This window comes from Dermacentor andersoni, chromosome 4 (genome assembly GCF_023375885.2).
Source record: "Dermacentor andersoni chromosome 4, qqDerAnde1_hic_scaffold, whole genome shotgun sequence".
NCBI classification, from domain to species: domain Eukaryota; kingdom Metazoa; phylum Arthropoda; class Arachnida; order Ixodida; family Ixodidae; genus Dermacentor; species Dermacentor andersoni.
In genome coordinates, this window is record NC_092817.1 from 181,750,562 (window position 1) to 181,775,730 (window position 25,169).

Sequence of the window (25,169 nt, forward strand, 5' to 3'; positions counted from 1 at the left end):
AAGCTCTCCTACGTCATATGCCTCTTGTATTACCGCATGCAATACTTTAACTATAGGAGTTTTAAATTTCTTATAAAACGCTGAACCCAGTCCATCGGGACCGGGCGACTTTCCGGGGTTCAAATCATCGATTGATTTTTTCAATTTCTGTTAATGTAATTGAGGCTTCTAGGACTGATTTTGCATTCTCATCTAGTTGCGGCATAAGTGGAAGAAAAGCGTTTCCAAATCCCTTGTTTACTTCTTTCCTTTCACCGAACAATTTCCGAAAGTGCTCTACGAAAGCATCTTCTATATCACTTTTCTTATCTTTGACTGCACCTCGGTACCTTATTTCTTTGATTTATTTTTTTGGTCGCGTATCTTTTCTCGTCAGTAAGGGCGCGTTTGTTGGGCGTTTCACCCATCCACAAATGCTCTGCACGAGCCCGTATCACTGCTCCTCCATAATTTTCGACATCGATGAGCTCAAGTTGTCGCTTGACGTCTCGAATTTCTTCACTGCGCAGGCCGGGGGTAACACTTTCTTGGCTGATCAAGAAGTCTAACTGGGCTTGCAGTTCTTTTTTCGTGTTTAATTTTACTGTGCTTAAGTGCAGAAGCCCGTTCTATCGCCTTAATCTTTATTTTTTTCTTTGAAACGCTCCCATCTGCCAATTATGTTCTGGTGATCTTCAAGTAAATCATTAAGGTTTTCCATTGCGTACTCTACGAAAGGTTTGTCATCCAATAGATTGTCATTCAGTTTCCAGAGCTGGCAAGTAAATGTACTTTTTCTTTTTTTCTGCTCCAAGCGAGAAAGAGACTAAGCTGTGGTCGCTGAAAGAAACATGATTGACTGTGTAATTACTGCACAAAGGTACAAGAGCTGTCGATATATAAGCTCTATCTAGTCTAGCGTGGCTATTTCCTTGAAAATGAGTGAACTGGGGGAAGTTACATGAAAACAAAGACCGCACGTCATATAATTCGTGTTCACCCACTATTGCGCTTAAAAATATTGCACTTTTATCTCGAATAGGTCGTTTGTTCACTCTATCTTCTGGTTCACAAACACAGTTGAAATCACCCAGTAATATGACCAGCTTATCGCATAGCAGGTGTTTTTCCACTTCCTCAAAGAACACTCGCCGGTCATGTTCCTTGTTTGGTGCGTACACGTTAATAACCCTCCAATTTTTCATTGCGAAGGTGAAATCACAAACAATATTGACTGACATTCACAGATTCCTCAACAATCCCAATAGAATTTCGAAGAAATAGAGCACAACCTGCTGACAAACCTACTGCATGACTTATGGCAAGATTGTACCGATTTCTAAAAGGTGATACCATGCGATCACTTTGTTCCTGCGTTTCTACCTTTGTCTCTTGAACTGCTACGATATCCAGCTCATTTTCTAATAGCGGGCGACTAAGCTGGTACTGTCGTCTCCTAGACGCCAGACCTCTGATATTTATCGTCGCTATGCGTAGTGCTGTGCCTGATTTTAAAGCCATTTCTTTTTATATGTTCTGCAAAATGATCGCATAACAGTACCCCTTTACAATCTGAAAAATTAGTTAGCATAGTATAACACTTACAGCGAAGATGAACCTTGCAGACACATCACGTATGCAGTACAATGTGCGCTATAGGCATCTTCTAACCGGTAGGCTTCACGACACTTGCAAGTGAGTTCGCTCAGAGTCCCCACGTCTTCCCGAAGACCCCAAAGGTTGCGCTGCGCGGAGAGTCGGCGTCAAGACGGAGGTTTTTCCACCGGCCGCCGCTCAGCGGAAAAATTCGGCCTCTGCTTGAATAAAGACCGTCTTATGCCAAGTCCCTTCGGCGGTGGTTCTGTCTCTTCAACTCCATTGTCTGCTTTCTCGACGCTCTCCTCCAATGGCCGCTTGGTGGGCTGTCCACTGACGCTTTCGACGACGTCCATGCAGGTCTCTTGGGTTTCTTCCCCTTTTGTATCCTCGCTGGTAGGTTGACAGGCGTCCTTCGATGTGATGGCTTTTTCCACGGCCTGGTCTTTGGTATCCCGTTCGCGCTCTGTTGGTTGACGCCTTTCCTCCAAAAGGGGTTTGTTGGCTGCCAGCGTTACCATTTTGCGGACTGTGGTGTCCTTTGACGGCTTCGAAGCTTCTTCAGCGTCGTTTTCATCCATGAGAAGTTCGGATGAATCCTCGCCACTCGTAGGCCCGGCGACGCTGGCGTACGTCTTAGGGCATTGACCTTCTTCATGTCCGAATCTACGGCAGGCACTGCATTTTGGAACCCGGCAGTCGCGGCGAATGTGCCCCGTTGCATGACAGCGCAGGCACATCGGCGCACGGCCTGATACGACCACCAAAGCTTGTTCACCTGCGACGTTCAGCTGGTGTGGTAGATCTTCCAGCTTAACGCCTACCTTGAGACGCATGGACACCAACCTGGTTGTGGACCCCTCGTCAGTGATTCCGTGTACTCGCCACCACTCTCTGCTAATTTCTGTCACTTTTCCATAAGGAAGGAAGGCCACCCGCACGTCATCATCTGGAACGTTGTGCAACAGCCAGTGCACTTTCATCCTTACATCTTGGTTTCCAGGATCAATGACGACGCAGCGCCGGCCCTTGACCTTCAATTCGCTCGCGGCGAGTAACTTCTTCACGGCTTCGGCATTACTGAAAGTTACGGCCCACACGTGGCTCATCAGATACGCCCCTAAGGCGATCACTTCAGGAAGCAGCGATAAACCAGACAACGCGTCGCGAAAATCTTCCACTCGGTAAGGCCGCGCTTGAACATCTCCGTGAAGAAAAACTGTATTAACAACAAAACGACCTGTTGGCAAATTCGGCAAAATCAACTCGTAGCCTTCTTCAGATGAAAAGTTCCTGTTGCCGCGGCTGGCAATAGCCGCTGTAGCCGCCCCAACGGAGCTCGTCATCGCACAACCGTTCGCTTCGGTGGCCGGAAATGGAAAATCAATGGAACCCCGGTCTCCCGCGTGACAGGCCACTATACTAACGAGGAGACACGGGAGGCGTCAGTTAAAGCACTATGTACACGATGGGAATAAAAGCGCAAACGTTTTCGCACAACCTTACTCGCAAGCGCGCGAAAGATACAAACAGATACTGCAGATAATTGTCGCGGGCGCACCTAAGTGTGTCTAAAAAAAAAGTAGTAAAAAACATTACTCCCCGTCGGGGAATCGAACCCCGGTCTCCCGCGTGACAGGCGGGGATACTGGCCACTATTTTTTTTTCTTTATTCACATAATGACATACATATATAAAAACACGTTGGTCTACTTGGACCAAGGTGATAAGCTAAAATTTCTTGAAATTCACCAAATCATCAAGAATACCCAACCAGTCAGGCGGATCTGCCTGTACACGATATATCTCACGTATGAAAATAATCCTCTCAATAAAATTTTCTCGTGCTGAGCGCACATTCACATCACCGTGGGTGACCGCCATCCGTGTCTTCCAAAGACTATGGAGGCCCAGGAGCATTATCATATAGTACGGTAAGCCCTGATCGCTGTCTACCGGCAACAAACGTATACCCTGTGCTGTTATCGGCAGTTCCTTTTTAAGAGTACTTTGCAAGACGTCCCAATAAAATATTGCATCCCAGCACTCAATGAAGGCGTGCTCAAGTGTCTCCGGCTTGTTACATAGCGCACAGTTTGTCGTCCATAGTACAAATATTCCTTTGTCGGCTATCCATGTTTTGACCGGAAGGGTAGATGTATGCAATTTAAAGAAGAACGACTTTACGCTTGCTCTCACAGGCATCTTTTTGACTCTTTTCAAAACATCATGTCCTGGGCCTGCATAGTATTTCATCCGGTACAAAGACTGGCATCATAACTTCAACTAAATCCTTGTAAAGTTTCTTTCTTGTTACTGTGCTGAGGTACTGAAGGGAAAACCGAGCTTTTAGTATTCGGAGGGAGTCGACTACCTCCCGCAAGTAGCCTTTAAGCCGATAGTTTACAGGTAGTGCACTAGACACAATAAATTCAGGCAGAACGCTTTTCAAACGGACCTGGATCATCGTACGCAAGTATGAATCGCTTTGGTCTCGTAACAATACAAAACGAGAAACAATCTGACGTAAGAATAAATGAGACAATCGAAGACCACCATCTCGAACAGGACGAAACAAGTTGGTTCGGCTGACCCTTTCCCAAGTGGGACCCCAGATAAAAACAGCAAATACTCTGTGCATTTTCTGTACATTCACACGGGTCATCGACAAAAATTGGAGGACATACCACACTTTGGCAATTAAAAATAAATTACAAACAGTTGCCTTTACAAACATTGATAACTCACGACCTTTCCATCCTCCGGTTTTCTCTTTTGCACGCGACGTCTCATCCTCCCAGTATTGCACGGTACTCTCGTAGTGCTCAAGCGGCACCCCGAAATATTTCGGAGGAGACACGGTCCATTGTAAATTTGCAAAGGCAGACGGCGTGATGTCCCAGCTTCCGTGCCAAAACCCGATGCACTTCTCCCAACTGATCTCGCAGCCGGTTTGCCTGCAATATCTTTTAGCTTCGCTTATCGCCTCGCCTCTAGTACACTTTGGCGATCTGTACAAAAGATTGCGACGTCATCAGCAAATGCAAGCACTTTAACATGCGACGATTCAACTTTATAACCATTGATTTTTCCATTGCTTATTAGAGATAAACAGAAAGGCTCTAAATAAATTGCAAAGATCAGCGGTGACAATGGACAACCTTGCCTCACTGATGATCTGAGTTTAATGTTGTCTGTTAGTGTCTTATTCAGCACGATGTTTACCATGCAGTCATTGTATATCATTTTTAGGCCATCGAGTATGACTGTGCCTATGCTAGCATGTTCAAGGATACAAAAAAGAGCTTCACGCGACACACGATCGAATGCCTTTGCTAAATCTAGCTGCAACATGGCGACCCGCCCGCCAAAAATCTCACAGCACTCAAGAATACTACGGGCTACATGCACATTTGTACAGATAGAGCGACCTTTTATGCCACATGTTTGGTGTGGTCCAACAAGAAATTTGATGACGCTCTGCAGTCGTTTTGCCAACACTTTCATATAAACTTTGTAGTCGGTGTTCGTGAGCGTTATCGGACGGTACGCACCGACAGATAGCGGCGTAGCGTGGTCGTCAGTTTCTGGAATCAGCACCACGTGAGCAGCACGAAAAGAAAGCGGCATTTCTTTCGTTTCGTACGCTTCCGTGATGACCGCATGTAAAATGGGCGCCAGTTCATCGGCATACGCTTTGTAGAATGCGGCACCGAGGCCGTCTGGCCCAGGTGTCTTCCCCAGTGTTAGTTCAGTTATCGCCTGTTTTATTTCGTCTACGCTAATGGGTTTCTCCAAAAGCGCTCGAGTATCACCATCTAACCTTGGCATTAAATCAAGGGTATCCCGACCCAACAGAATGCTCCCGCTTCTTTCTACACCTATAGCGCTCGACAAATGCACGTTCAATTTCTTTAATGTCGCTGGTAATATTGTTCAGATACGTAATTTCTCGGATTTCATATTGTGTTGCGTATCTCCTTTCGTCACACAATGCGCGCTTATTAGGAGTTTCGCCCATCCAGATCTTCTCGGCTCGCGCCCTTATTACTGCTGAACGATACTTTTCGACGTCCATAGCCTCGAGCTTCCCCATAACTTCACGTATATCTTTACCGTATATCGCGGGATTTGAGACTTCCATGCTGATCATAAAATCAAGCTGGCATTGCAATTCCTCGGTTTTTTTTCTTTCTTTATGACGGAGCAGTGTTCCCCTTTCAATAGCTGTCAGTTTGACTTCGTTCTTGAATTGGTCCCATTCAGCCGCACGGGACTTTGCTGCAATGCCGGCCATGCTTTCTATTTCTTTCTTTACTTTTTCGTTAAATATATCGTCACCCAGTAGCTTAACATTAAACTTCCATAACTGCCAGTTGATTTGCGTTTTCTTTTTCTTGCCACCAAGTGTGACCATTACAAGACTGTGATCACTAAAAGAGACATGCTTTAATTCATACTTAGTGCACATGCTCACAAAGTCAACCGTGGCGTACTCTATCGAGCCGCGCACTGCTTCCACGCTGGAAGTGTGTGAAAACGGGTTGATTTCCATTCGAAAGCAGCCAGCCCAGGTCCTCCAAATCATTCTTGCGGATTAGTGCATCCAGTACCTTCGCACTTTTGTCGCGGCTAGGTACAACTTTAGCTCTGTCCTCTGCCATCAGCACACAATTAAAATCACCAAGCATAACAATACGTTTCGAACACTGCAAATAACACTCGATTCTTTCGAAGAAGGCTACGCGCTCAGTCTCGCTATTCGGTGCATAAACACAGATCACTCTCAAGGCAGACCAGAAAATAAAGTCTATAATAAGCAAGCGTCCTGCTTCCGATACAACAATGCTCACATCCGAGATGACTATGTTATTACGAATGAATATCGCGCAACCACCAGATGTGCCCACAGCATGACAAATACAAACATTGTAGCGCGTTCGAAAGGTTTCCACCATGCGGGCCGTCTGATCCTCACTTTCGATTTTAGTTTCTTGCACTGCGACTAGATCTAAGTCATTTTCAGAAAACAGGCGGCTCACTTGGTACTGCCTTCTCCGGGCCGCTAAGCCCCTGACATTCAGTGTGGCTACTCGCATTGGCTTTTCAGTTTCACCGTGCATATTATGTGAGGAGCAAATGGGTCGCACAGCGCTCACCTCTGTACATGACCACACAGCATTCGTTTCATTGCAGTCGGCCATTCCTTGCAGTGTTATGTCTGGCACATCTGCAGCTTCTTCAACGGATGGTTGCAGCGCGACAATTCATTGCCGTCCGTGTGCTTAAAAGTCTTACGCGACATGTTGTACAGGCACCCGTGAAGTGCAGACCCGAGCGCCTACTTCGGCGCCTTGTCCGCCTCGCGTTTATCCAGGGGAACGATGGGCTTCGACCTGAATGGTGAGCGACGTACCCGTGCCGCTTTCGCAGGCGGCTCCTCGGCATTCAGGCCACCATTCGGGTCGTCGACTTTCACCGTCTCGATGTGCGCCCGCTTATTCGACGATGTAGTCACGTCGGTCTCCATTGCGCTCGGCGCGTTGCGATCCGTCGTTGCTGCTGAGCCTTCATTGCCTTCTTTCGACCGGTGCAGCGCGTCCTTTGACAGGTCAGGCTGCCTTTCTTGCGGTGGCTGCTGCTCGCTAGGCAACGAAGTAACGGCCCGCTGCAAGGGGGCGGGGACCGTGGCCGGGGGCGTTGGTTGTGGTTCCAACTTCGTGCTTTCTACTGCCGCCGTTTCCTCAGCTTCTGCCTCGTCCATGACGAGCTCAGAAGAGTCAGTACTCCTTATGGGCCCTGTGACGTTCGCGTATGTAGGCGCACACTGACTTTCGTCATGACCGAAACGTTTGCAGCGCGAGCATCGTGGCACCCGGCACTCTCTGCTAACGTGTCCTTTTCCCTGGCAGCGCAAACAAAGCGGTGGCCTTCCAGGCACCACTAATAAAACAGGCTCTCCGGCGACACGCAGCTGGAGCGGGATATCATCACTTTTAACACCAGGCTTCAACTTGAGGTTCACCAGACGCGTAGTGGAGCCCTTTTCTGTCACGCCCTGAGCGCGCCAGCGCTCTCGTGAAACTTCCGTAACTTCGCCGTACGGCGCTAAGGCCTCGCGTACATCTTCATCGCTGACGTTATGGAGGACCCAGTGCATTTTAAGGCGTAAGTCTTGGTTGTTGGGATCAACCACCAGGCATCGCCGACCCTTGACAGTAATTGTTGCAGCGGTTAGCAGTTTGCTCTTAAATGTTACGGCCAACACGTGGTTCATTTGGAAGGCTCCCAAGGCGAAAACCTCGGCGAGCACTTTCAAGCTGGCCAGGGCGTCACGGTAGTTCTCAACTCTGTACGGCCGATCACGGATATCGCCATGCAAGAAAACTGTATTAAAAACAATCCGACCTTTCGGCAGTTGGGGCAGCATCACTTGGTAATCCTGGTTGTCTTCATCAACATTCCTGTTTCCGCGGCCAAGATGGGCCGCTGATACCGTTCCTTCGGAGCACATGATAGCACGTCCGTTCGCCTCGGCTCCTGGAAGTGGAATCCGGGACACTAGCCACTATACTAACGAGGAGACATGCCAGGCGTGTGTCTAAAAAAAAAAAGAAGTAAAAATATTGCACCCCGTCGGGGAATCGAACCCCGGTCTTCCGCGTGACAGGCGGGGATACTGGCCACTATACTAACGAGGAGACATGCCCGGCGTCAGTTAAAGCACTATATCCACGATGGGAATAACAGTGCAAACGTTTTCGCACAACCTTGCTCGCAAGCCCGCGAAAGAAACAGACAGATTCTGCAGATAATTGTCGCGGGTGCACCTACGTCTGTCTGAAAAAAAAAAAGAAGTAAAAATATTACTCCCCGTCGGGGAATCGAACCCCGGTCTCCCGCGTGACAGGCGGGGATACTGGCCACTATACTAACGAGGAGACATGCCCGGCGTCAGTTAAAGCACTATATCCACGATGGGAATAACAGTGCAAACGTTTTCGCACAACCTTGCTCGCAAGCCCGCGAAAGAAACAGACAGATTCTGCAGATAATTGTCGCGGGTGCACCTACGTCTGTCTGAAAAAAAAAAAAAGAAGTAAAAATATTACTCCCCGTCGGGGAATCGAACCCCGGTCTCCCGCGTGACAGGCGGGGATACTGGCCACTATACTAACGAGGAGACATGCCCGGCGTCAGTTAAAGCACTATATCCACGATGGGAATAACAGTGCAAACGTTTTCGCACAACCTTGCTCCAAAGCCCGCGAAAGAAACAGACAGATTCTGCAGATAACTGTCGCGGGTGCACCTACGTGTGTCTAAAAAAAAAAAAGAAGTAAAAATATTACTCCCCGTCGGGGAATCGAACCCCGGTCTCCCGCGTGACAGGCGGGGATACTGGCCACTATACTAACGAGGAGACATGCCCGGCGTCAGTTAAAGCACTATATCCACGATGGGAATAACAGTGCAAACGTTTTCGCACAACTTTGCTCGCAAGCCCGCGAAAGAAACAGACAGATTCTGCAGATAATTGTCGCGGGTGCACCTACGTCTGTCTGAAAAAAAAAAAAAGAAGTAAAAATATTACTCCCCGTCGGGGAATCGAACCCCGGTCTCCCGCGTGACAGGCGGGGATACTGGCCACTATACTAACGAGGAGTTTTTTTTTTTTTTTTCTTTATTGCATGGAAATATTGGTAGTGTCAAATCAATGCAGTTACATTACATATGAACATACACGCATACAAAACAAATTCACACACAGTATGCAGTCCAATGACAGTTCAAAATTCTGGCAAACAAACACAAGCGTCCAGACGCGAAATCCATTATGCCCGGCGTCAGTTAAAGCACTATATCCACGATGGGAATAACAGTGCAAACGTTTTCGCACAACCTTGCTCCAAAGCCCGCGAAAGAAACAGACAGATTCTGCAGATAACTGTCGCGGGTGCACCTACGTGTGTCTAAAAAAAAAAAAGAAGTAAAAATATTACTCCCCGTCGGGGAATCGAACCCCGGTCTTCCGCGTGACAGGCGGGGATACTGGCCACTATACTAACGAGGATTTTTTTTTTTTCTTTATTGCCGGTCTTCGACATACACATACGGCATAAACAGATACACTTCATAATGGTAAAAGCAATGACCGTCTTGGGCCGTTGCGAATAGTTAAAAACACTTGATTACCGCTAGTTCATCCAATATATGCATCCATTCGGGTGGTTCTGTTCTCGTTTTATAAGCTTCACGCAAATATAGCACGCTTTCAATGAAATGCTCTCTCGCAGGATGAATAACAAGCCTCTCATGACGCTCATCCATTCTTGTTTTCCACAGGCTATGTAAACATATTGCCATAAACATGTCACATGGCATATCTGCGTTCTCAGTTGGCAAGAAGCGGATGCCGTACGGTGTTATCGGTAATTCCTTTTTTAACGTTCTTTGTAGGATGTCCCACAAGAACATTGCATCTGAACAATCAAGAAAGATATGCTCAATCGTCTCTGGTTGCCTGCATCTTGAGCAGTTTACTGACCACGGCACAAAGATTCCCCTTTCTCTTAGCCATGGCTTCACTGGGAGCGTTCCACTGTGTAAATGGAAGAAAAAGGTTTTTGCGGATGACCGTATCGGCATCCGCTTCACTCGCTTGAGCACGTTTCTTCCTCTGGATTCAACGCGGTACATAGAACGATAGACAGGCACAGGCAATGATACATCAAGTAAATCTTTGTACAGTCTTTTGCGTTTAACAGATGCAAGGTAATTCAATGAAAAGCGCGTATGTAGGAAGTCAAAGGCCAATACGACTTCTCGCAGGAAGCCTCTGAGCCTAGGTCCTGTGCTGTAATCGGAGGACACAACGAATTGAGGCAACGCGTTGCTCAAACGTCTTTGAAGGACTGTGCACAAGAATGTATCTTTCTGATCACGTAGGAACAAAAATCTCGACACGACTTGTCTTAAAAAGAGATGAACCAACCCTAGGCCTCCACTTTTCACTGTTCTGAACAAATTAGTGCGACTAGAGCGCTCCCAAACGGAACCCCAAATGAAGATGGCAAACTGCCGGTGTATTCTTTGTATGCTGACTCTTGATGCACACAATGCTTGTAAAACATACCAAATTTTGGCCACTAAAAACACATTACACACTGTTGCTTTTGTGAATATTGATAGTTCTCTCCCACCCATCCTTGCCGTTTTCGCCTTAATTTCTGCGACCTCTCCTTGCCAATAATCTTTGGTGTCCTGGTGGTGTTGCAGAGGTACCCCAAGGTACTTGGTAGGCATATTCGTCCACTGCATTTTTTCAAAAAGTGAAGGCGTGTCTTCCCATTGTCCATACCATGTCCCAATCGACTTGCCCCAATTAATCGCACTCCCCGTCATTTTACAATACTTTGTCACAACATTAACGGTATTGCTTACACTTTGCTTGTCATCACAAAAAACAGCGACGTCATCCGCGTATGCTAACAATTTTACCTCACTGTAACCGACCCTAAAACCCCGGACATGGCTCTCTTTTATTATCTTTAGACACAGTGGCTCGAGATATAGGGCAAACAGTAGAGGCGATAAACCACATCCCTGTCTTACGGAAGACCTGACGGCAATGCTGGGAGAGAGTGTTCTACCAACGATTACCTTTGTGGAAACGCCTGCATAGCACATTCTGATCCCTTCTGTTAAGATTGTTCCCACATTCACGTGCTCCAAAACATTGAAAAGAATTGTGTGTGTCACTCTATCGAAAGCTTTTTCTAGGTCCAATTGTAACATGGCCACCCTACCAGAAAAGTCGTCACAATGCTCAAGTACTGTTCTTGCTACGTGTACGTTTGTAGTTATTGACCTCCCCTTAATGCCACATGTTTGATGTGGCCCTATCAATCGTGTTATTATACTCTGTAGCCTTCTGCCCAAAACTTTAGTGTATATCCTATAGTCTGAGTTTGTTAAGCTGATTGGTCGGTAGGCTCGCACGGATAAGAGTGATGAGGGATCAGTAGTTTTGGGTATCAGGACAATATGACTCTCGCGAAACGACGGTGGCAGTACCCGCTTTTCATAGGCTTCTGTGATAACGTAATAAAGAGCTGCAGCTATATCTGTTTTGAAAGCTTTATAGAATGATCCACCCAGTCCATCAGGTCCTGGCGTTTTCCCAGGGCTCAGGTCATCTATAGCCTGCTCTATTTCCTTGATGCTTATTGGCATTTCTAATCTATTTCGTTGTTCATCATCTAGACTTGGCAAAAGGTGTAAGAATTCATTTTCGAACCCCTGTTCGCATTGCATTTCATGTCCTAAGAGTTCGCTGTAATATTCTACAAAGGCAAGTTGGATGGTTTTCTTATCACGTACTATTTCATTACGGTATGTTATCGCATTTATCTCCTTTCGTGAGGCATAACTTTTTTCATCCGAAAACGATCGCTTTGTAGGTTGTTCTCCGCACCATAGATGTTCTGCGCGTGCGCGAATGATTGCGCCCCGATATTTTTCCTTATCGACAAGTTCCAACTGTGCTTTCGTTCGCTGTATTTCTTTAGCGAAACAACCAGGACGGATGCTTTCCAAGTTTAAATAAAAGTTGAGCTCACTTTCTAATTCTATTTCATTTCTTTTTTCTTGGTGGTGTAAAACGCTGGACCTTTCTATGGCAATTAACTTTGTTTCTTGCTTAAAACACTCCCACCTTTCCGTGCAGTCACTGTGAACACCTAATAACAGCTCTTGAATGCTATCTTGAATTCTTTTTATAAATATTTCGTCCTGCAGCAATTTTTCATTGAATTTCCAAAGATCCCAGTTGAAGCTTGACGGCTTCTTTGAACCAAGCGAAAAACGGACCAAACTGTGGTCGCTAAAATAAACATGCTTGACTTCATAATCACTGCACAATGGCAACGCTTCCCCAGAAACATAGACACGATCCAGTCTGGCATGGCTGTCCCCTTGAAAATGAGTGAACCGAGGTGTATCATTATTGGCTAAAACGTCGCCTATATCCTCTAAATTATGCTCTTCAACGAGTGCTGCCAAGAGGAGCGCACTGCCTTCGAGACGAGACAGATTACGGGCTCTGTCTTCCACTTTGCAGACACAGTTGAAATCTCCCATCATGACCATGGTTCTCTCACACTTCAAGTGACATTCCACGCTTTCAAAAAAAACCTTGCGCTCAGCTATTCTATTCGGCGCGTAAACACAGATAGCGCGGAACTTGAGATCGCAAAAGATAAAATCGCACATTATAATACGCCCGGAATCATCACTAAATACATTTTCCACATTTATACCAATATTATTGCGTAGAAAGAGCACACAGCCCCCTGCTCTACCAACAGCGTGAGAAACGCACACATAATATCTAGACATGAACGTTTGGACTAGGCGTTCGGTCTCTTCCTCAGTTTCTATCTTTGTCTCTTGTACAGCAATAATGTCCAGATTATTTTCGATGAACAGGCGATTAAGCTGGTACTGCTTCTTCTTTGCCGTAAGTCCCCGCACGTTAATCGTGCCTACGCGTAAGGGTGTTTCAATGCGTATCGCCATTTCTACGGTGAAGAGATCAAGACCAATAGATATCAATAAATTTGTAGCTCACGTCAGTGACGAAGGATCACTCACATTACCGTGGCGAGTCTGCGTTCAGCCTGCACTGTTGACTGGTCTTCCATCGGCAGATCAGAAGCAGCAGGATTTTCCACCACCCCCTCCCGACCCCCCCCCCCCCCGGCACGGGAAAAAACACGCGAACGCACGACCTGTTAAGTCCGCTGCGTCGCCGCCGCCTTTCTGTCCGGCGGTATGGTTGGCGTTGGTCTAAAGGTTGGCCTCCGACCAGTTGCTGTCTTCACAGGTGGTTCGCCCGCACTTTGAGTGCTCGCATTCTGCTCTTCGCCGGTACTTTCTTCGTGCGTTCTTTTGGCCGCTGCCGCTGCTTTGCTGGTTTCCGTAGTGTCCATTACGCTTGAATCGTCCTCACTCGTTGCTACGGTGGGTTGCTTGCTTGTTTCAGCGTCCTTAGCTGATGTAGTCTTGCCAGATGTCGGTATGGCTTCACTCGCAACCTGCTCTACATCTCGTTTCGTAGAATTTGTGGCTGGGTCTTTCTTTGAAAGTGGCGCCAGAGATGGTCTCGACGCACTGGCACTTTCCTCTGCGTCGACTTCGTCCATGAGGTGCTCGTTGACGACTTCCTCACTTCTCGATGGCCCCGCAACGTTTGCATACGTGCGCACGCACTGACTTTCTTCGTGGCCGAAGCGTTGACACACAGAGCAACGTGGCACGCGGCACTCGCGCCTGATGTGCCCCGTACGGTTACACCGAAGACACAGTGGAGCACGACCTGGCACGACCACTAGCGCCATTATGCCTGCGACTCGTAGCTGATGCGGTAGATCGTCACGTGCAACGCCTGGCTTCAGCTTGAGGGTCACTGTACGCATAGACGACCCCTTGTCCGTGATGCCTGGTACACGCCATTGCTCTTTTTGGACGTCGTTGACTTTCCCGTATGGAGCAAACGCCGCGTGTACGTCTTCGTCGTGCACATTGTGCAGCAACCAGTGGAGTTTAACCCGGACATCCCGGTTGTGTGGATCCACAACCAAACACCGTCGTTCCTTGACTTGAACTTCTGTATACTTCAGCATTTTCTTTGTCGCCTCTGCACTCTCGAACGTCACCGCCCAGACGTGGTTCATCTGGAAAGCCCCCAAGGCGACCACCTCGGGGAGCAATTTCAAATGAGCCAGCGTGTCGCGAAAATCTTCGACACGGAAAGGTCTCGCTTTCACGTCGCCGTGAAGAAAAACTGTGTTTAAAACACACGAACCTGTAGGCAGTGGCGGCAAAACAACATGGTATTCCGGTTCAACGGACGCAGGCATCCTGTTTCCGCGGCTTGGCATAGCCGCAAACACCCACAAGTGGAAAAAAATAGAGACAGCTACTGGGGTGGAGTGTCAAGTGCGGCACCGCTTGCGCCTACAAACAAGAAGGAAAAAAGAAACACTCCCCGCCGGGGAATCGAACCCCGGTCTCCCGCGTGACAGGCGGGGATACTGGCCACTATACTAACGAGGAGATATGCGACGCGCCAGCTAAAGCAGTATATAGACGATTTGAAAAAAAAATGTGCAAAAACGTTCACGCAATATTACCCACAAGTGGAAAAAAATTGAGACAGCCACAGGGGTGGAGTGTCGAGTGCGGCGCTGCGTGCGCCTACAAACAAGAAGAAAAAAGAAACACTCCCCGCCGGGGAATCGAACCCCGGTCTCCCGCGTGACAGGGGGGGATACTGGCCACTATACTAACGAGGAGTTTTTTTTTTTTTCTCTTTATTGCATGGAAATATTGGTAGTGTCAAATCAATGCAGTTACATTACATATGAACTCACACGCACACAAAACAAATTCACACACAGTATGCAGTCCAATGACAGTTCATAATTCTGGCAAACAAACACAAGCGTCCAGACGCGAAATCCATTCAGGTACGGGAACATATGTAGCAACCACACTACGGACTTGAGCAGTCTCTTCACGGAAGATAGACCTTGTCGAGCGAGGTGGCTCGGCATGTCTGTCGATCATTCGACTTCTCCATAATGAATAAAGTCCTAATAACATAAACAAATCGTATGGTGTATTACTGGCTGTCTTTTTGAAAGGAAGGAACCGGATACCATAACATGTGAGAGGAAAGTCTTTTTTGAGAGTTCTTTGTAGAATGTCCCAAAAATGAAATGCGTCACGACAAAGTATAAAGCAATGCTCTATTGTCTCGGGTTGATTGCAAAGACTACAATTTGTATTCCAGGGTACGAACAGTCCTTTTTCCTGAAGCCACGTTTTACTGGCAGTGTGGAGGTGTGCAGCTTAAAGAAAAACGTTTTCGCTGCAGGCGCAATGCACATTCTACGGACACGGCAAAGAACATCTTGGCCAAATAGAGACAGATACGGCTTTCGGTACAGAGGTTCAGGGAAAAGGTTATCTATAAGTGCTACATTTAGCGACGTGCGATTAACGGTAAACAAATATTCAAGCATGAATCGGGCTTTTAAGAAGGAAATAGTGTCGACAAGTTCCTTTAGGAAGCCCCATAACGGTAGTTCTTGAGCAAAGTTTGTCGTGACATAAAGAAAAGGCAGGTGTGACGCAAGACGTGCTCGATTAACTGCGAGAAGGAATGGATGACGGACATTTTTATGGTAAAATAAGCGCATGACCAATTGTCGCACAAACAAATGCACAAGACCCAGGCCTCCCTTTTCAAGCGGGAGAAAAAGGTTGTCCCTTCTCATAGCTTCCCATGATGAATGCCAAATAAAACATGCAAATATTCTATGAAATGCCTGGACATGGACACGTGAGCAGTGTAAGACCTGCAGAACATAAAGAAGCTTTGAAGAGAGAAATGTATTGCATGCCTTAGCTCTCGCAAAAATGGAGAGATCACGTCCCTGCCAGGTTGTCACCTTTCGACGAATAGTGGTTATCGTGGACGTCCAATGAGGTCCACTATTACGGAAGTTATCGAGAGGTACTCCAAGATATCGCAACGGAGACTGATTCCAATGAATGTTCGCGAATATAGAGGGAGTGAGTGCCCACATGCCTAGCCAAAAGCCTCTACTTTTTTCAAAATTTACAGTAGCTCCTGCAGTCTCACAGAAACGCAGGGTAGCGTCTATTGCCTTGGCAATGCTTGGCTTATCGACGCAAAAGAAGGCAATGTCATCTGCACAAGCTAGCACTTTAATTTCCACATCGGCATACCTGTATCCTTTAATGCTCGAGTCGCAAAGCACGCTTAAGCAAAGCGGTTCTAAGTATATGGCGAAGAGTAAAGGCGAGAGAGGACAACCCTGACGAACGGATGACTGTACCTGTATTACATGCGACGCGCAGGCTAAAGCAGTATATAGACGATTTGAAAAAAAAAGAAAGATATGCAAAAGCGTTCACGCAATCTTACCCACAAGTAGAAAAAAATTGAGACAGCTACTGGGGTGGAGTGTCGAGTGCGGCGCTGCGTGCGCCTACAAACAAGAATGAAAAAAGAAACACTCCCCGTCGGGGAATCGAACCCCGGTCTCCCGCGTGACAAGCGGGGATACTGGCCACTATATTAATCTCTTTTTAGGACAAGTCGTGTCGAGATTTTTGTTCCTACGTGATCAGAAAGATACATTCTTGTGCACAGTCCTTCAAAGACTTTTGAGCAACGCGTTTCCTAAATTCGTTGTGTCCTCCGATTACAGCACAAGACCTAGGCTTAGAGGCTTCCTGCGAGAAGTCGTATTGGCCTTTGACTTCCTACATACACGCTTTTCATTGAATTACCTTGCATCTGTTACACGGAAAAGACTGTACAAAGATTTACTTGATGTATCATTGCCTGTGCCTGTCTATCGTTCTATGTACCGCGTTGAATCCAGAGGAAGAAACGTGCTCAAGCGAGTGAAGCGGATGCCGATACGGTCATCCGCAAAAACCTTTTTCTTCCATTTACACAGTGGAACGCTCCCAGTGAAGCCATGGCTAAGAGAAAGGGGAATCTTTGTGCCGTGGTCTGTAAACTGCTCAAGATGCAGGCAACCGGAGACGATTGAGCATATCTTTCTTGATTGTTCAGATGCAATGTTCTTGTGGGACATCCTGCAAAGAACGTTGAAAAAAGGAATTACCGATAACACCGTACGGCATCCGCTTCTTGCCAACTAAGAACGCAGATATTCCATGTGACATGTTTATGGCAATATGTTTACATAGCCTGTGGAAAACAAGAATGGATGAGCGTCATGAGAGGCTTGTTATTCATCCTGCGAGGGAGCATTTCATTGAAAGCGGGCTATATCTGCGTGAAGCCCATAAAACGAGAACAGAACCACCCGAATGGATGCATGTATTGGAAGAACTAGCGGTAATCAAGTGTTTTTAACTATTCGCAAGGGCCCAAGACGGTCATTGCTTTTACCATTATGAAGTATCTGTTTATGCCGTATGTCTACGTCGAAGACCGGCAATAAAGAAAAAAACTATACTAACGAGGAGACATGAGAGGCGCCAGCTAAAGCAGTATATAGACGATTTGAAAAAAAAAAGATATGCAAAAGCGTTCACGCAATCTTACCCACAAGTGGAAAAAAATTGAGACAGCTACTGGGGTGGAGTGTCCAGTGCGGCGCTGCGCGCGCCTACAAATAAGAAGGAAAAAAGAAACACTCCCTGTCGGGCAATCGAACCCCGGTCTCCCGCGTGACAGGCGGGGATACTGGCCACTATACTAACGAGGATTTTTTTTTTTTATTCGCTGATTGGTACATCACGTGCAAAGAACAACAGAACAAAACGCATTTACAGCAAAAAATGACACTCAAAAATGTTTAAAAACGTCAAACACGCTTTGTTTGACGTGGGGATGATTATAATGACATGAGGTCATTCAGAACGGGTAGCCATTTCGGCTGTTCTTCGCCTGCGCAATATACATCCCTGGTGTGAGCTATACTTTCTGTAAAGTATTCTCTGGCTGGGCGTGCGTTTACATCCGCATGCCTCACCGCCATACGCGTCTTCCAAATTGCGTGCATACTCAACAACAAAAACATATCATACGGTATGCCACTTTCACACTGAACCGGCAGAAAACGAATACCGTATGGTGTTATAGGGAGGTCTTTCTTTAAAGTTCGCTGAAGGATGTCCCAGTGAAATACGGCATCCCAACAATCCAAAAAGATGTGATCAATACTTTCCGGCTTAGGGCACAAGAGGCAATTGGTACTCCACGGAACAAATAGGCCCTTTTCCTCTAGCCATGGTTTCACGGGCAACGTACCAGTATGTAGCTGAAAAAAAAAAAGGTCTTGGCTGATGGCCGTACTACCCTTCTTTGTATTCTTTTAAAGATATCTTTTCCGGGCCCGATTGCATACATGGTGCGATACAAGGGTTCTGGCATCATTTCGTCGATAAGATCTTTATACAGCCTTTTTGTCTTAACTTCGCACAAGTACTGCAGAGAAAAAGGAACCTTTAATATACTGAAAGCCGATACTACTTCGCGCAGATAACCACATATACCCATTCGCCCTGCACAAGAAGTCGATACAATGAATTCAGGTAAATAACAGCATAGTCTAACTTGTAACATTGTGCGCAGGAATGGATGACTCTGATCTCGTAGAAAAGTAAACCTCGACACCATCTGTCTTAAAAACAAATGGGCAAATCCCAGCCCACCAGCTCTCACTGATCGAAAAAGATTTGTACGACTCATGCGTTCCCATTGGGATCCCCAAACAAAAGTGGCAAAGATTCTGTGTATCTTCTGAATGTTTAGCCTATGCGTGCACAGCACCTGAAGCTTTTTTTTTCTTTATTACCTTCTTGGTACATGACAATGAAAGACATACAAAACACTAATATCGCTTTACAAGTAAAAGATGTGAGCGGTGCACTGGCCAGCTCACACCAAAGGATTAAAAGCGTTTCAGTTTGGCGAGGTCATCCATTAATGGGAGCCATTCCGGCTGTTCTTTTTGAGCCTTAAACACATCTCTTACATAAGACACATTTTCAATGAAATACTCTCGTACAGGGAGGATAGTTTCATCTGCATGCCTAAACGCCATTCGATTTTTCCATATACTGTGTAAGCTGATAAGCATAAACATGTCCCACGGCACTTCGTCAACGCTATCTACCGATAGAAATCTTATGCCGTAAGGTGATATTGGAAGCTGCTTTTTTAAAGTTCGTTGCAAGACGTCCCAGTGAAATACAGCGTCTGTGCAGCGAAGGAACATGTGATCTATAGTCTCCGGTTTTCTACAGATTAGACAGTTTGTGGACCATGGGACAAATATTCCTTTCTCTTGTAGCCATGGTTTCACGGGCAGTGTGCCAGTGTGCCGCTGAAAGAAGAATGATTTTATTGAGGGCCGCACCGACATCTTTTTCACTCTCTTCAGTACATTCCCTTCATAGCCAACACAGTATATGGAACGGTACAAAGGTATAGGCAACATAGTATCAATAAGGTCTTTATAAAGTTGTTTCCTTCTAACATCAGCAAGATACTGTGCAGTACTGTGTACTGTGACTCGGCAGCAGTGGCGGCATGTGGACGCTTTTCTGAACATAACACTGCTTTTCGCAGCTCCTGTTTCTTCCGCAATCCTGTCGCCGGCCTGAAGTGGGCGTCTACCTGGGCTTCGATCGTCGTGGCAGTGGCACGTGTGTGTGGAAACCAGCGATAAACTGCAACCAGAGCGGCGCTGCAGGCTGCCGGCTGCGGGGATAAAAGGCTGGACTCGTGAACCACACGGCACTCGGCAGCAGTGGCGGCATGTGGACGCTTTTCTGAACATAACACTGCTTTTCGCAGGTTGGTAGCGTTTCTATTACGCCTTTGTAGCTGAAAATTTGCTGTCGCTGCCCTGCTGCCAACTTGCAAAACCTGTGTATTTTGGTTGTTGCTTGCTTCTTGAATTGGTTGTTGCTGCTTCTTGAAGTCCCAATGTCGGGAAACAATACTTGCCTTTCCTGTAATGAGGCTGTTGACCCCAAAGAGGCGTTTATGTCTTGTGTGGAATGTACCCAATCTTACCATATTGGAAACTGTGCTGGTCTCACAGAAAAGCAATTTAAAAACCGAAGTGCGTCATCAAAGCAAAAAATGGACATGTCCCAGTTGTAAAGCAGCTAAGCAGAAAGAAGAAAATCAGAGTGATAGAGTAACTCGAGAAGAGTTTGCCGGATTGCGGTCCCTATTGATCAGCATGAATGAAAAGCTCGATGGGCTGGTGCCCCTGAAAGAGACGGTTTCTAACATCGAAAAAAGTATTGAAGTAATGTCTGACAAGTATGATGAATTGCTGAAACGTCTTGCTGTAGAAGAAAGCGACACAAAAAATGTGAAAGAAAGGGTAGAGAAGCTTGAGCAAAAGGCCCGATGTAGCGAGACGGAGACTGAAAAGCTAGTCGCTGAAATCAATGAACTTTAATGGAGAAGCCGTCGGTTAAACTTGGAATTCCATGGAATCCAGGTTACTCCGAACGAAGACTTGTTGATGAAAGTAAATAGCGTGGCAGGTTTGTTAGAAGTCCCAGAACTGAGCAAACTCGATGTTGATACCATTCATCGCCTTCCGGCGAAAGCAGGCAAGGTCCCAGGAATAATCGTTCGATATGCCCGACAAGCCACCAGGGATAAATGGTTGGAAAATAGGCGGAAACTTAGAGACAATGAGAGCAGTACTTTTATACTAGAGAATATGACAACCCGATGCCGGCAACTGTTTCTAACAGCGAAAGAGTTGGCAAAGAAAAAGGGCTACAAATATGTCTGGTTCAGAAATGGCAAGATTTATCTGCGTAAGGCAGACGGTGATTCTTCTGTCATTGTGCGCAGTGAACGTGACCTTCCGACATGATCTATCTGAACAGTCAATCTTGATCATATTGCTTCTTTTAATATTTTATGTGTGAATCAACACGTCACAACTTTCTTCTGCCACATGAATTGAATGCTGTTGTCTCGGGCTATCAAATAAGCGCTTTGAAATGCCTTCACATAAATGTTCGTTCCCTTTGTAACAAAGAAGATTCTATCGAGCATTTTATTTCGAGTTTTTCATTTCAGTTTGATGTGGTAATGCTCACTGAAACGTGGTGTAAAAATGATCATTGTCACTTCGGGTTTACACCTTATCAGTCATTCTCCTTAAATCGCCCAAATCGTCGTGGCGGAGGCGTAATGATGCTACTAAAGAAAGGGATGCAATGTGAACTGCTTTCTCGTTTCTCTGTTTCTTGCTGTGATTACGAGGTTTTGACTGCGAAAGTGAACAATTCTGTTTTTTCTGTATGTTATCGCCCGCCCGATGGGAATGTTGAGAGCTTTTTTGCGTTCTACGAAGAGTTCTTATCATTTATTTCTGAGGCTGGTTACTTTGTTCTATCTGCTGGCGATTTTAATATTGATTTGTTAGGAGATTCAGCAGCCAAAACCACTATGAATATGCTCATTACTTCAAACGGGTGCTCAAACCAAATCAGTTTGCCTACTAGGATCACAGAACATAGCGAAACTTTCTTAGACCTAATTATTACTAACTCGGTAAATGAAAATAACATTGCGGGTGTGATGACCTGCGACTTGAGTGACCACCTTCCTACCTTCATAATATTAGATAGACACAATCATCATAGTAAAAAACAATTTATAAATGTTCAACTAATAAATCCTACTCGCCTAGATGCCTTTAGGAATGACGTGCTAAATTCTGATTTCGAATATCTTCTTGCGATTAATTGCGCTGACAAGGCGTATAACATGTTCGTTGATCACATCGCTGAAATATATAAACGATATTTTCCGCTCAAGCAACTGAAACTCGGTAGGAAAATACGCAAGCCTTGGATCACCCCAGAGCTCATTAAAAAGATGAATAAGAAGAATACTATGTACCATCAGTTCATAAAAACTAAAAATCCCCAAAAACTTAAGGAGTTTAAGATATACCGAAATCAGCTAAATAAAGAAATAAAGTTAAGCAGACAAAACTATTTTCATGCGGAACTTGACGCCTGCTCTCGTAAGCCTGATCTTTTGTGGAAAAAGTTGAACACTGTTTTAAATCGCAGTAACTCGTCCCCAAAAACAGATAAACTTAAAATCGGTGAAGTCGAGATATCCGGTTGCGCCCTGGCAAACTTATTTAATAACTATTTTGTGCAGTCTGGTGATTATTTTCCAGTGTCTGAATTTTCAAGATTCATGCCCCCTAGTAACCAATCTACTTTCTTTCTTGAGGCCGTTAGCGAAGAACAAGTTCGGTCTGTTTTTATGTCTCTTCAAAACAGCTCTAGTTGTGACGTTGAAGGTATGCAAGTTCGACCGCTTAAACATATTATGGATCTTATCGCACCGATTCTTACCCATATATTTAATCTTTGTTTTTCAAGTGCCGTTTTCCCACAAAGAATGCAGGTGGCTAAGGTTACGGTACTGTTCAAGAAAGGTGATCGAAATGACATCAAGAATTATCGCCCTATCTCAGTGTTGCCAATATTTTCAAAGGGTTTAGAAAAGATTATTCATGAGCGCCTTTCAATTTTTTTTCAGAAATATGACCTTTTAACCCCAGCTCAATTTGGATTTAGAAAGCATAGGTCTACGGAACTAGCCTTGATAGAACAAAAAGAGTTTATTTTGTCACAGTTTTCAAATAAGATGGTTGTACTGGGCCTGTACATTGACTTCACGAAAGCATTTGACTGCATTGTTCATTCCATTTTACTCAAAAAACTTGAATTGTATGGAGTGCGTGGCCATTGCTGGAATCTTATAAAATCTTACCTTGGCTATCGGCGGCAGTATGTTCAAATGGGTGAGCACTGTTCCGACCAAAAACCGATTGCAAGAGGAGTGCCTCAAGGCAGCATTCTTGGACCTTTTCTTTTTAATATCTATATAAATGATCTGGTAAATACATGCGCTGAAGCCAAATATATATTGTACGCCGACGATGCCAGCATATTTTTTTCCGCTACAGACTGTGAGCAAATCAGCTATATAGCAAACTCCGCCCTTCTAAAAATTCTGGAATGGTCTGTAGCAAATCAGTTAGAAGTTAACACCAACAAAACTAAGGCTGTGCTATTTAGACCGAAATCAAAGCTGGTAAATATGAACGTAGAACTTATTTATGGTACTAGAAAAATAGAAATAGTAAGTAGTATTAAAATTCTTGGGGTCACGTTTTCGCAAAATATGTTGTGGAATATTCATGTAGATTCTGTTTGCACTAAATTGTCAAGTGTCGTTGGTATTTTATCCAGGTGTAGGTCTATATTACCTTTCAGCGTAAAAAAGCTGATATATAATTCTCTTTTTTACTCTCACCTCTCTTACTGCTTTTTGGTATGGGGATCTACCACAGTAACAAACTTAACAAAGGTGTACGTCCTACAAAAAAAGATAATTAGGCTTATTTTTGATGTCCCCTACAATTCTCATACACATACTCTGTTCATTAAAGCAGATATAATGCCTGTCTGGAAATTGTTTAGCTATAGACTAATTGTTGCCTTTAAGTGCGAATTAAAAGAAAATCGAAACTTCTTTCGCAACCTAGCCAAGCTAGAAATAAAGCCTACATCCTACACTATACGTCAGTCTGAATACTGGAAGGTGGTCACTCCCCGCGCTAACTATTCTATGGGTACACTATCGTACTTTTTGCCTAAACTTCTTAATGATCTGAATAAATGTGGAATTGATTTAGGTCGCACTACAGTTCGCGAACTGCGCCACGTGATATGTCATTCTAATATTGATTTCCTTGTGATACATTAAATCGAATCAATTTTGCGTTTCTGTATGATTGTATTCCTGTATGTTTCATGTATGCTCCAGTGCTGCCTTGTAGAGGGGACCGTGGGCTCTAGTCAAGCTGTTTCAGCAGCTTTTACCCACGGCCCCTCCATCGTTTGATGGAAATAAAGCTTATTATTATTATTATTATTATAAAAGCGAACTTTCAAACACTGAAAAGCGCGCACAACCTCCCAAAGAAAGCCCCGCACCCGTACGCGTCTCACAGGGCTGTATGATACAACATATTCAGGCAGTGCCTCTTTCAACCAAATTTGCATTACCATACGCAGGAAAGCATCTTTTTGGTCTCGGAGGAACATAAATCTTGACACAAGTTGCCGAAGAAACAAATGAGCCAAACCTAGGCCACCCTTTCCAACGGACAGAAATAGATTTGTCCGACTTGTCCTCTCCCAACTCGACCCCCAAATGAACACTGCGAAAACTCGGTGCAATCTCTGGACGCTGGTCCGTGACATACACAGTGCCTGCAGCACATACCATACCTTGGCCACCAAAAAGAGGTTACATACTGTGGCCCGAGCAAAAATTGAAAGATCGCGGCCACCCCATTTGTGCGTACATTCGCTGTGCGCTCATTTTCCGCTTCCCAATATTTTGCAGGTTCTTTGTATTGGTCTAGTGGCATTCCCAAGTACTTGACAGGTGACGTCGCCCACTGAACGCTCTCAAACATTTCAGGCGCATAATCCCATTTTCCGTGCGAGAAACCGAAACACTTTTCCCAGTTTATCACACTTCCGGAGGCTTTGCAAAACCTAGCCGCGTCCTTCACCACTTCAGTTAGACTTTCCCTATCTTCGCAAAATATGGCGATATCATCCGCATACGCAAGTACTTTAACTTCAGTGGACAATTTTGTGAAGCCACGCACTTTTTCGTTTGATATAATGTTCAGGCAAAAAGGTTCGAGATACAGTGCAAACAACACTGGAGACAATGGGCACCCTTGCCTCACGGAAGAACGAACTGTGATACTTTCACTCAGCTGCTTATTAACAATAAGGTTTGCCGTACAACCAGCATATGCCATTTTGACACCTTTCAAGAGCACTCGGCCGACATTCACGTGTTCGAGGATACAAAACAGAACTTGGTGGTTGACGCGGTCAAAGGCCTTTTCCATGTCCAGTTGCAACAT

At 45.4% G+C, this 25,169-nt stretch overlaps 2 protein-coding genes and 6 non-coding genes across 8 annotated transcripts; all 8 read right to left on the reverse strand.

Moving 5' to 3' along the window:
- Positions 1-1,742: 1,742 nt before the first annotated feature.
- On the reverse strand, positions 1,743-2,921 carry LOC126529389 (uncharacterized). Its single transcript, XM_050176989.1, has one exon. The coding sequence runs from the start codon at positions 2,919-2,921 to the stop codon at positions 1,743-1,745; it is 1,179 nt and encodes a 392-aa protein (XP_050032946.1).
- A 5,523-nt stretch (positions 2,922-8,444) lies between these two features.
- Positions 8,445-8,516, reverse strand: TRNAD-GUC (transfer RNA aspartic acid (anticodon GUC)). The gene has a single exon. It is a non-coding gene; the product is annotated as a tRNA-Asp (tRNA).
- A 170-nt stretch (positions 8,517-8,686) lies between these two features.
- On the reverse strand, positions 8,687-8,758 carry TRNAD-GUC (transfer RNA aspartic acid (anticodon GUC)). The gene has a single exon. It is a non-coding gene; the product is annotated as a tRNA-Asp (tRNA).
- A 168-nt stretch (positions 8,759-8,926) lies between these two features.
- On the reverse strand, positions 8,927-8,998 carry TRNAD-GUC (transfer RNA aspartic acid (anticodon GUC)). Its single transcript has one exon. It is a non-coding gene; the product is annotated as a tRNA-Asp (tRNA).
- A 170-nt stretch (positions 8,999-9,168) lies between these two features.
- On the reverse strand, positions 9,169-9,240 carry TRNAD-GUC (transfer RNA aspartic acid (anticodon GUC)). Its single transcript has one exon. It is a non-coding gene; the product is annotated as a tRNA-Asp (tRNA).
- Positions 9,241-9,577: 337 nt separating this feature from the next.
- On the reverse strand, positions 9,578-9,649 carry TRNAD-GUC (transfer RNA aspartic acid (anticodon GUC)). Its single transcript has one exon. It is a non-coding gene; the product is annotated as a tRNA-Asp (tRNA).
- Positions 9,650-13,370: 3,721 nt separating this feature from the next.
- Positions 13,371-25,169, reverse strand: LOC126529396 (uncharacterized). The gene is made up of 2 exons (XM_072287680.1): positions 25,112-25,169; positions 13,371-14,560 (listed from the first exon to the last, which is right to left on the reverse strand). The coding sequence occupies exons 1-2, from the start codon at positions 25,167-25,169 to the stop codon at positions 13,371-13,373; spliced, it is 1,248 nt and encodes a 415-aa protein (XP_072143781.1).
- TRNAD-GUC (transfer RNA aspartic acid (anticodon GUC)) lies at positions 14,623-14,694 on the reverse strand. The gene has a single exon. It is a non-coding gene; the product is annotated as a tRNA-Asp (tRNA).